General features: G+C 37.0%; 1 protein-coding gene across 5 annotated transcripts in view; it reads left to right on the top strand.

The window, feature by feature from the left end:
• DIAPH2 (diaphanous related formin 2) overlaps positions 1-12722 on the top strand; it is a 198962-nt gene that overhangs the window by 39354 nt on the left and 146886 nt on the right. For all 5 annotated transcript variants that reach the window (XM_017816014.1, XM_017816003.1, XM_017815993.1 and 2 more), the window contains 3 exons: positions 1202-1306; positions 2917-3570; positions 5541-5655. In XM_017816014.1, coding sequence (XP_017671503.1) covers positions 1202-1306; positions 2917-3570; positions 5541-5655 — 874 coding nt within the window. The remainder of the gene's footprint in view (positions 1-1201; positions 1307-2916; positions 3571-5540; positions 5656-12722) is intronic.

Here is a 12722-nt window from a genome sequence, read left to right as displayed (position 1 = left end):
GTATTATCTGTACATATTTTCAGTTGTATTCCTCTGCTGTACATAACTGATGGAAAAATTCCACTTGTTGCTCTCTTGTCCTTAAATATTTAGTCACAATTAAATACCTAAAGTGTAGGTACATGTTCTTAAAAAACACACTGAGGCGAAAATGTTCATAACTGTTTATCTAGCTTTGTTTTAGATCCCTAAGAAACTTACTGAAAAGTGGTGTCATTCACTGTTTGAAAAAGCATTGACCCCTTCAGCACAGAGATGCTAACTTTGAAATACTGCATTATTTCCTTAAAATGCTCATGGTAAATTATTATCTTATGAGGGACAGTAATTTATTCCCCTATTAGCCATATTTAGCAATCTTATAGTTCCTTCAGGAAGTTGTTTTTCTAACAATTTTAGTCTTCTGGTCCAATTCTATTTTATTAGGAACTTGATAACTAAATCTCATTTCAGTAATGGGCAGCTTAGATTTATTACTAGATGCAGGAGAGACATTTAAAATTATTTCTGTAGGAGGAATTGCAGCTCAGTATATTTCTTGTAATAAACATTTTTTTAATATATTTTTAAATAAATTGACAGGTCCTTCTGCTTTATCACTATTGGTGTTTGTGCTGAAAATATTTTGATAGAACACATTTTCTCAAGTTACTTAAATTCTTATTTCCTAGATTGTGTTGATGGATTGTGATGATTGTGTTCATCTCCTCTCATCACATCCTGTCTAAGGATATGAAGTGCTGAATGTACTATATTAGCAGCAATAATACTGAAGTTCATGTACTGTGGTGTCATGTATTAAAAGCATTCAAAGTTTTGATTTTTGTTGGTCTGGTCTTAGAAGACTTTTGCCGGCCAAGAGGCAGTACATGTTCTTGAACACGGTTATTGCAGATTTCATTTCTAATGAATTTAAGGTAACTGCATGAGATGTAAACTCAAGTTTAGTTTGAGAAGTCTGCAATGTTCTGGTAGGGCTGGAAAACCTGTACTAAGCAGCTGGATCTGAGTGTTCCTGTGTCACTGACTTATTACTGATGGGAGAAATGGTGTACTAAAGGAGGACATACTAGAAAAATGCTTCTAACAGAGGTTAGAAGTGCATCTATTGCTCTAGTTGTGATATTGCACAAAGAATTCCTGAAAATATAGTATTTAGTGTGGACATAAATGGACAAAGACTTCTGGTTAATCGTTACAGTTTGATGAAGAGTTCACAGCTCGACAAGAGGCACAAGTGGAGCTTCAGAAACGAGAAGAGAAAATCAAAGAACTTGAAACAGAAATCAAACAGCTACGAACCCAGGTAATAAAACTATATCACATTAAGTTTCACAGCTGAGTTGGTTGGGTTTGTTTTGTTTTCCTTTAAGGAATTGAAAAGAAATTGCCCTGGAGTATCTTGTCTCTGTGGAGTTTGGGATGTTGTTGTACTGATTTGGTTTTCAGCCAGCATAAGTTACTAAGGATAGTTAATGGAGGTAACATTTTTCAAATACCAGTATATTCAACACATGTCACAGGTACTTGCTTTATTGAGGAAAAAATTTTCCTTAGGCTATAAAAATTTTGAATTCAGTCTGATTTTTTTTTTTTTCCCTCCAAGTATTTTTTTTGTGCTTTAACATTGCTACTTATGTATGTTTTGCAGAAAGTTTTTCTTTTGGAAGGCTTTATTTTTAAAGCCTTTTATTGTTATATTTATCTTTTACTCATATTTTTATATAAAAGTTTTTTTCCTTTTATTTTTTACACCCCCTTTGGGTTTTAGATTTGTTGTTTATACCCTTTAGGAACTAAATGATGTTATAGTTTGGTGCTTTTGCTTCAGCTTGGCTTTTTTTCTGATCCTTCAATGCTAGACAAGGTCTTCCTGTTGTCTTTTTTCTTTAATGCCTATGAACTCACTTCCTATTTGGATTGTAAGGTGGAGACAGACACTCCTGTTGCCACTTCATTCTTACCAAATCTCATGTTTGTTAGAAATTTCTACAAGATAATGTTACACTAAAATTGGACAGTCTGTTTTAATGAGTTCTCCACCAATTGTTGCACTATAGCTTGCATATTAGTTTGTGGGCCAAAGAAATACATGCTTCACACAAAGTCAAATTTTTTTTTAAGTCTAATTAATTATTAATCCTGTTATAATGATTCTAACACAGTTCAGATTATGTAGATGTTACAGCTCACTCACAGTAATGGTATAATTAACATTTCTAGTATCTATGCCTTTCTCTTCTCTAGTGTTATGCTTCCCATACAATATGTGATGGCACTTGTTTTAGATGGTTTAACATGCTGCTGTTTCTCTTCCTTGTTGCTTTTGCAACTTACTAGAATGGATATCGCAATTGCTCTTTCTTTCCATTACCAAAGAAACATCTGCAGGCAGATTTAAAAGCAATCAGGATGGGTTGTTGCACATCCTCCAGCCCCACAGGATGTCAGGATAGTTATGAACAACTATGTCCTTGTAACCTCTTGCACTGCAATAGCTGCTCCAGTGATTGCTGTGGAAAATTCTTCACCACCACATCAGTGCTGTTAAAATTCAGCATGGTTGTTCTCATCTCTGATGCCCCAGCTTGCCAGGGTATTCTAAGTGGGATAAATGTTTTGTGCATTGGTAAGAAATAAAATGTTGTTCTGTTCACTTAAATGTTACTACTACTATTAAATTTTCTTTAAAATTGAAACAATTTGTTTTTATAAAAATGCTAGGTTATTCAGTTTACTTGGCAGTTTTATGGTACATGGTACAATGTATTGTTATTGTTTCTCATTTAAATAGGAGAACAGTTGCATTTCTCACTCTCTTGAGGTACAAGTGACTAAAAGGCACCTTAGCTGGTTCAGCTTCATATGAAAGTGCCTCCTGTCCCCCGTGAAAAGAATTCTTCTTTTGTATTCCAGGGTCCAGTCCTGACAGGTCAACTGACAGAAGGACCAACATTACCTCCCAACCTGCCAAGTGAGAATGCACCACCACCTCCAGCGCCTCCACTGCCTGGTGGAGCAATCCCGCCTCCTCCTCCGCTGCCTGGGGGAGCAGTAATTCCTCCTCCTCCTCCACTACCTGGGGGAGTAGTAATTCCTCCTCCTCCTCCACTGCCTGGGGGAGCAGCAATTCCTCCTCCTCCTCCACTTCCTGGGGGAGCAGCAATTCCTCCTCCTCCTCCACTGCCTGGGGGAGCAGTAATTCCTCCTCCTCCTCCTCTACCTGGTGGAACAGTAATTCCTCCACCTCCTCCTCTGCCCGGTGGAGCAATACCACCACCTCCTCCTTTGCCCGGTGGAGCAGTACCTCCACCTCCTCCTCTGCCTGGTGGAGCAGTACCACCACCTCCTCCTCTGCCTGGTGGAGCAGGACTACCTCCGCCACCTCCGCTCCCTGGTGGAGGAGTCCCTCCTCCTCCACCACCACCTTTTGGTGGGCCTCCGATGCCACCACCTCTTGGAGGTATTTCCTTTGCTCCTTTTCCGGTCGCACCAGCGTTACCACATGGGATGAAGGAGAAGAAGAAGTATCAGCTGGAAGTTTCCATGAAGAGAATCAACTGGTCAAAGGTACGACAAGAACTGTGAAGCTTATGTTCCTCCCCCTCCTTACTTTACAGATATAGTTAAGACTGTATATTACGAGGAATTTTTCAGTGAGATTCATATTGACAGAACTTGATGTTTGACCAAGTATCCCAGGAAGCCAGTGCAGTTCCAATATGTTATATCAGGTGCAGTGAACATGAATTGCAGCTTTGCATTAAGTTGTGTATCACTCTCTCTTTCTCTCTCCCTATTTCTATCTGTCCATCTATCTATCTGTCTATCTCCAAAATGTTTTAAAGCAGTTCTCACACATAGCTAGCAGCATGCTATTTCAAGCAGAAACATTCTAAGTTCTAGTGTAGTTGTAAGTTCAGAGAATGCTGGTGTCAGGCCTGTAATGGTACTTTTAGGTTATTTGTCTGAGATGCTTATTGGCTGTTCTCAATCAGTGATGTGCTGGAGTAGGGCTGTGACCACAGGGAGGAGCCATGGGACTGCTCAAGGGAAAGGTTTGGGCACCATGAGCTTCCAGTAATATAATGTGGTTAAACTTAATCACATTTTTTAGAAGAAAAAATGGCTTGTTTTGGGTAGCCTCATTGCATTATGTGGGGAGACCTTATTGTAGCCTTTCAATACTTGAAGGAGCCTGTAAGAAAACTGGGGACAAATTGTTTAGCGGGGCCTGTTGCTATGGGTACAAGGGCTAATGAGTTTCAGCTAAAAGAGGGTTGGTTTAGATTAGATACATTTATTTAGGCATCTCACTTAAGCAGGAAAGAATTTCTGCCAGACATAAATAACTTATGTTTGCTAAACTCAGTTGTTCTTGCTAAGTAATATCTGATTTGAGAGATAATTGCAGGAGCTTTCTAACTGTGAAGCACACTCACAGTGCTGTCCAGTAAACACATAGAAAAATAAGCTCTTTAGTTTATAAGACATATTGGTAATTGCAGCCAATTTCATTGTAATCATTTACATTTGTGAGCTTATAGAAATAATTGATAAAGTGTACATCTGAACACTGGATATGACAATGGGAAGTAACTGCAGATGGACGCTTTGCTTAAGAGCTCTGGGAACGGCGCCAAAGATCTCCTGCCTGCTGAGAAAGTGGAAAGTCTATTTGTTCATCACTTTTAAGGAACCATCATTTGAGGAATAAAATTCTTAGTCTTTAATTTAGTCTCTTTTGCTGTAACTGTCTTCCCCATTAGTGTTGGATTAAGGTAGTTTTTTTAAAAATATCTTACCTGGAGCTGGCGGTAAAGCAGCGGCAAAAAGGTGGAGGGACCAGTGTGTTGCAGTGAAAATGAAGTGAGACTGACAAATACAGTGTTGCTGAATTTCCTGCATGTCATCTTGAAATTAAATAGCCCTTGAAAATTACTTGGCATTGAAACAAACTTGTAAACAAGAATTGATAATATGTTAAAAGCTGTTGGAGGAACATATTTTGAAAGCAAAATAGCAGTTCTGAGTCATACATGAAGAGTAAAGTTGTCTTTCATCTTCTATATTTCAGAGCACTTTCTTTTTTTAATATAGCCAGTGCAGACTAAATACTGAGTCACTGAAGGGTCCACATTGACAGTCCATTTACAGATAAGCTTTTCCATACTCTGGCAGTGTAAGAAAGAGTTCCTCCTACAGTTCTCAAGTGGCAGGGGTACATAGCAATGGTGAAGAATTTGGGAACTCTCTATGAAGTAACCCAGAGAAAGCTGGAAGACTTGCAAACCCAGATGCTAATATGTTATCAGGCCTGCTTGGAGAACCTGTTGAATGGGAGAAACACAATAAAACCCATCTGTGGTTAGAGGGTGGTTCATGCCATTGTGTTTGTGCAGGAAGCATCATTACGAGAACATACTTGAAATGTGGATAAACTTCATTCAGTCCAATAATCACAAAAGTTCAGTGGCATTTGTTTTAACTTGGTGTTGAAAAAACTAGTTATTGACTTTGGAGATGCCATTTCCTTTCAGATTGAGCCTCAAGAGATAGGAGAAAACAGCTTTTGGGTAAAAGCTGAAGAAGACAAATTTGAAAACCCGGAGCTGTTTGCGAAATTGGCGCTTACCTTTGGAACCCAAATGAAAGGTACATTCTTATTTTACTTTTTATTATGCTTCTATTATGTTTAAAACCGTGCAATGACAATCTCTTTTATACCTTGTGCAATACCATGGAATTCTTACGATGGTTTTATAGCAGGGAGATGATGTAAAACCTTTGTTTTTATTAAGCATAAGAGTCTGTTACAAGAATTGCTCCTCCCTCACAGTGCAACATGAGGAAAGGAATCTTTTTGCAATAATATTTCTTAAAAGTGCAGGGTATATTGCAGACAGATGCAAATTCTGATCCTAAAATCATGCTTTATTTGCATTAATATTCCTAGCTGCAGGAACTGTAAGTTGACGGGTTCTTGCAGATATTCCAGATGGGGAGGGTTTGTTGTGTAACAGAAATTTATTTGCTTGTATGACTCTGCTAAATCAGAATCCTCTACAAGTACAAGTAAGCCTTGAGATGTAGCAATTACAACATGCAGTTGAATCACAAAATCACAACTATGCTGTGCCGCCTTGTCATGATTCTGGAATATGTGGTTGAAACTATCATGCTTTTCCAACTTATTGTGTTTATGTCCTTAGTATTTGCTTTCACTTTTTTTTAAATATTATATGTAGCTGTCATTTAAGGAAAAAGTTTTTAAATATACTCAGTTAGTGTTTAAATTTCTATTGTGTAGTCGAGGAAGCATTTCCCCCAACCCCAAGTTCTCTGTAGTCAAACTGCATCGCTGCTGTCATTAGTGAATGATGTAAGTTAGTTTTCAAAGGGTTGAATGTGTGAGTGCACACCTTTTAAAGTGTTTGCATAATACCATGGAAAAGCATCAGATAATCTATGGATTTTTTGTTGGAACAGTGTGAAACAGGTCTGTTTGAATACTGCAGAGAACACCACAATGAGAATAAAAACTATGCTGGAGCTTTGTCAGGTGTAACTGAGGCTGATTAGAATGTCATGGAAATACCTCTTCTGCTACTGGTTTCATATAAAAACCAAATTAATTTCTCAAGCACTTGATTCCTTCAATAGGAAATACAATGCTAATATTTGTATTTTGAGTTGGGAGTGCATTTACTAACAACTGAATATTGGTTATGATTTTGATACTTTAATACCATTCTCAGCTCCTCAAATGGTCTTTCAGGTGTCTGAGACTGCATATAGTTTTTTCAAAAAGTCTTTTCATTATTAGCTGTGGTTGATGGTCAATTGATCAGTATTTCATATGTGGCCATTTACCAGTAATTTGCTTCAGGCAAAGAAAACAAGAAAGCACTGCTGAAGTAATTCAGTGTGTGTATATATATATTATATATATATATATATAATTCAGTAATAACTTACTCAGGAGCTCATGGGGAAGCCCAACAAATTAGAGTCCAAGAAGTGGTGAATAGTGAAAGAATGAATTCCTGATTTAGCAACAAATCTCTTGTCCATTCATCAACCAGTTACGATACTTCAGGGTTGTGCAGTTCTTAAAGGTGAATGGAATCAGATGTATCAAGTGGTCATAGGCCAAATAAGCAAACACACAGTTTTGAATGTGCTGCCTTGTTTGGGGGGGGTGGTGGTGTTGCTGTTGTTGTTGGTTTGTTTGTTTGTTGGGGGTTTTTTGAGTAGATATCCTTGAGTTATTTCTGACTATGTCTTATTCTGTGTTCTGTTAAAATCCCTGCAAAGAGTTGATCATAGCTGTGTTTTTCATAACACAGATATACAGTCCCTCCACTTGTGGCTCATATTCTTTTCAGTAGTCACTGAATTTGAGCCATTAGCATTCTGCTTTTACAATGCACTTTAGGCCACTTTCTGGTGTAAATGTTCAGATATTTCATGCAGTAATACAAAAGCATCATCTGCAGTAATTTAACACTTTCTTCCATATCAAAGTTTGATCAATTCTTGATTTATAGCACTGCAGTTAAAAAGATGTGGAGTTGGTCACTGGTTTTAGTATGTCAGGAAGACCTTTAAGAGAAACAATGCCTGGCAGCAGATGTCACTCACAACGGCATGAGCCCCTTCTTAAGGAAAATTACCAACTTCTGCCTTGAGCTGAATTTCTTCATCAGAAATTGGAAGCAATGTTTCTGAATTCCTGAAAAGCTTCTTTGTTAAAAATACTGAAAAAACCTTCTTGAAATTTTGACATAGTTGTCATTTTCTTGTGAGAAGAAATTCTTGTTGACATAGTTGCACAGTTCTGAAACCAGGAACAACAGAAATTCTCTAAATAGCTTGCTGTAGTGATAGCCTTGCAGATATTTTTCCTGTTCTTCCTTGTGTTGTTCTCAGTTAATGGTTGTAGGAAATAAGATGCCATAACAAAAGCTGCAAATTAAAAATGTTACTGCATGTTACCCAGGATATGAAAATCTTACTGGGCTGACTCATAGAGACAGACAGTGTTGTCTGTCTTTGAGTTCAAGTTTTTCTTGTAACTTGAAAACCTACTAGAAGTCAAAAAGAATCTCGAGAGCGTTCAGTTGCAGTGCAGGCCCAAAAAATTGCATTCCAGAAGCAACTTTTTTCCTGCAACTGCTGTCTAAAAAGGGAAATATGGGATAATGTTCACTATTCTTCCTCACCTTTTGCCTTAAGAGTCACAGGCAGCTCAGTAATCCCCCAGATAGCTATTTCAACCGTGATCCAGGATCAAATTTCTCTTCTGCTTAATCCTATTTTTTGGTGTGCTCTCCTAATACATTACAGAAGAAGGATAGAAAGACAACTAGAAATGCATTTTATATTCTCAAGAGCACAGTCAGCATGTAAAACAAATAAATGAATGAGTGGAAGAAAACTGACAATTGCCAAAAGCAATTGTGATGACTTAGTGTTTACTCTCTTGTATTTCATAGCATTTTGGAATACCAGTGGGAATAGTCACTGAACTAAAAGGAATGGCATACACACTTATTAAAAATTTGTAATTCCAGGTACATTGGAGCACTGAAATTTGATTAAAACTCTGGAGTCTATTAATAATTCTTTGGCACAATGAGAACAAAACTTTGTGGATTTTTCTCATCTAACATAGTATTGTTTTAAGATACTCCAGAAATAACTTCATGTTGGTTATCTCTACACTGTGAGCTGTCTTGCTGTTTGAGTGCTGCCTGTGTTGAAGGAATGCAGCCAGAGCTGTAGGGAAATGGTACTTTTGGAGAGAAATATTCTAATGAAGTTGAACAAGAATTTATACTTAGTATCTTAATCCCGTGTGGTTATACATCTCAGGAAGCTTGGGCTACTGCTTTCTGGTAGAGTTGGGGTGTGTATGCTTGCAGTTCTGTAGAATAACTTAAAAACCCCATCAACTAAAATTAACTGTTCAAAACATTAGTGTTCTTGGCAAGAACCTATTTAAAGCAAGTCTTTAAAATAATTTAAGCAGGTCATGTTATGTTGTGCAGCTGGAGCATCCTTTTATCAGACTTTGCTTTTGTCCCTTAATTGACTTAAAATTTTATCTCTGGTCACCACTGTGAGGGATAAGAACAGCAGCAGCTGTGTCATGTCTGCGATGCTTTGTGGAATAAGATATCAAAAAGCTCCCTATGCTGTTGCTTAATTTTTGGAATATTAAATACAAGTAGAATTGTGTGGTGAGGTGTTTGCTAATAGGTAAAACTAAAGGACTGAAATGTTATGACTCTGTAGACAACTTGTGACACATCATATGCTTGGGGCCTGAGATAACTTAGCAGAAATGTGACAATACTTAATGTATGGGGCCTGCTGCAATCAAAATCACTTCTCACTGTTTGATTGATAGTCTAATTGCAGAACACTGCAAAGCAAGTTAATGCCTTCTCCCTAAAGGATCATGTTAATTTCTGGCTCTTGTAATTTAGGTTGTGTGTTTTGCCAGTCAAGAATGATAGTAGTGCTCTGAAGAAATTAATTATGTGTACAGTAGATCTGTAAAGGTAGTAATTAGTACATAATAGTTTGTAACTACTGGGATTGTTCCAGTACAGAATTCATTATCCATCCAACTTGCCTCAAGGGAAAACTTCTCGATCAAGGATTCTCTTGCTTCTTTATGATTAGACTTTTAAAATACAATTCAACAATAATTTTGATATGTTTTCAAAATTGAAGTAAGGTCTTAATAGCTGTTATGTTTTTCACATTATGGGAGTCTGAGTGAGAAAGGACAAGAGAAAAATACAAACTTTTATGTAAGCTATAATTGAACTAAACATGAACAAAATAGTTTTTAAAAGGTATTGATAGTTTATTTCTGCTAGTAGATCATTGACTAGAAACTTCTGTTTGCATCTGTTGATTGGGGTATCTTATCAAGATTTCCTTCAGTTCTGGTAAAATTTCTACATGTTTTCCTTTCTGCCTCAAAATGCTTGGATGTCTACATTCTAATTAAAGTGAATCATTAAGACTCAAGCTGCAGTAGTCTTTTGATTGCCACCTACTTTCTGTGGGTACATGGCATTTGAGGTCTAAATGCCAGCTTTCTTGGAGCAGTGAATTAAAGGCTGGTGTGTAGGTGGGCTGCTATTCCCACCCACTTCCAGTTTTTATTTGCCCTTGCTTGCAGCATCCACAGGAACACCTTATTATACCTTATATTTTCCATTGTTAAGAAAACATGCCAGAAAGTTTGAACAACTTACCTGTTCAGTATTTGAAATTATTCTTCTTCCCCAAAACCTTCTATAGTACAGCAAAGTGAAAGGCATAATTGTGTATATTTTAGTTTCTTCACATGTATTGAACAAATCCATGTATTGTTGTTAGGGTTGAATTAAAACAACCCTTCTGGTTTGAACACACTTCGTTGATACTAATAACATGTTAATTCTGTAATATCCATGTGCAAGTTGATAGTGTAATCTTACTCATTAGCATCATGCAGATGTTAGTGTTACATTGACATGTGGAATACTCACCTTCAGTGTGTTTTCTTGGAGGCCCTGTTGCTGTTCCTCATTGAGCCACTAAATGTTCACTGCAGTTTGTCTTTGAACCTTATTGTGCCTTCTTATTTTAAATGTGCAAGGGACCTTTATACAAGAAGGGAATGTAGAACCTGGCTAGGAAGGGCATTTTACAGCAATGTCTTGTGTCCTACATTTGATATAAAGCAGGATGATTTTTTTGAACTCCTGAAGAAAATAGTGTATAAATTTGTTCTTCCGTGAAAACACCCATTCTTAAAGGATAGTGTGTTATTTTGTGGGTAGTTGATTAGTTTAGTATTGGGGTTTTTTTTTAATTTCTAGAGTAATGTATTGTTGTGGTTTAACACTTACACTATTTTAATCTATGCCTCTACCAGATAATGAGGAGTGCACAGAGTTAGGCTGGTTTTAAAGTGGTGATGCAGTTTCTTTCTGTTCCTTCCCTTGCCCTTCCTAATTAACAGGTATGTCTTTCTGGCATGAATTTTATTTTTAACCCCCTCTGTGACCAGTTAATCTGCTGAAGCAGATAATCCTCTTCCTATGATCAGAATGAAGGTTTTATCTTCAAACATCTTATTGAAATAATTAAGTTTGCATGCATTAAGTGCAGCTTTCAAGTTTTTATTCTGCCGTTGCAGTGATGCAATATTTCAAGATTGATTCTACGTCTGTGCAGCGTTTCTCTGTGGATATTACAAAGCTTATATTCACTGTTATTCCTGACTGACAAATGACATTACAAAAGGTGCATCATTATTCATCAGCCCTTCCTTCTAGCTTGGCATAATAACATTTTTAGTGGGGAGAAAAGTTCTGTTTCACTTATTTTCAGGTATTTCAAAGTAATCACATAAGTAGCAGCCAAAGAATGAGGTCAGTGCACCATTAAACTTGAAGGAAAACTCTTTGCATTCACTTCCATTTGTTACTTTTTAACAAAAAGATCAGCAATTAGTACTTTTAAAAAATGGCTCTAATTTGGTATGCTGAGAAGCCCAGATCAAATTCATCAGAGAACTTAAATGTTAGCAGGCTTTTAAAGGTCTCAGAATTGGCCAAATTTCCTTTACCACAGCTCTATTTGTAGGTGTAAGACACCAAGATTCAGTTTAATTACAGAAATCTCTACTGTTAAGCATAGATATATTGCACTACTTCAACTACCTACACTGCTTTGCCAACAAAAAAAAGACAGAAAAACCTATGAGCTCATTATGTATTTGCTTCTGGATTGCAAACTGCAGGTGGCTCCCTCGGTCTTCTGATTAATTCAGGCAGTGTGTGTTTGTTTGCTTTCCCTCCTCTCCCTCTCCTTTGCAAACATGTGGGAATCCAAAGCAGATGAAGATACAGCTTTGCAGTTTAGGCTCTCTAAGTTTTTGTGTGTCTTAGAGGAATTTTACTCAGATTGCACACTTAGGTCATCGGTCTTCAGATCTGCACGCAGGCGTGCAGCAGATTGGTTTGTTTTCATCTTTCAATGTATTTGAAATTGTTGTTTTTCAACAATGGAATAAATTCAAGTATCATAGAGAAGAAAGAGTGAGTTGTTAGTTTACCATTTTTCACTCTTTCCTTTCCTTGTTCTTTGTATTTATCCAATATGTAAACTGTCAAACTCGGGGATGGAAAAAACTTTGCATGGTTTAAATGAACTGATGCCCACAATTATTACCATCCAGTATAGATTTATATATGTGTCTCTGTATTTTGATATATTTTGTATGCATTTTTTGGGTTTTTTTATCATCTTAGAGTTATTTAAACAAAGAATTTAAATAAGAATATATTTCTTGATTAATGAAAAAAAAATTTGTATATTATTAGCAACTAAAGAAAAGCTTTTCTGCCCAGAAGTGTCAGGGGCAATTTGGACCTGATAATGATACCCAGCCTTGACATGTTTAAAGTGTGAAGAAGGAAAAATAAAGAAGAGGGGGAAGAAAGGCCACATGTGTTCTTTGTGTTTGGTTTTGCATCAGGTAGTGATGTTTAACTATACCAGTTGACTCTTTAAGTGTTTCAACTTTATAAATAAACTTTCAGTAGTGATGCAGAGCAGCAGAATTCCCAAAGTGATCCTAGGAAGGATTCATGTAGTTCGGCTGCAGCTGGGCTATTGTTCAGGAGAATGGCAAATGAGGCCTCCCAAGA

Source organism: Lepidothrix coronata, unplaced genomic scaffold, assembly GCF_001604755.1.
Source record: "Lepidothrix coronata isolate B3197 unplaced genomic scaffold, Lepidothrix_coronata-1.0 Scaffold2, whole genome shotgun sequence".
Lineage (NCBI taxonomy): Eukaryota > Metazoa > Chordata > Aves > Passeriformes > Pipridae > Lepidothrix > Lepidothrix coronata.
The sequence above is the reverse complement of the archived record's forward strand: the minus strand, read 5'-3'. Positions and strand labels throughout refer to the sequence as shown.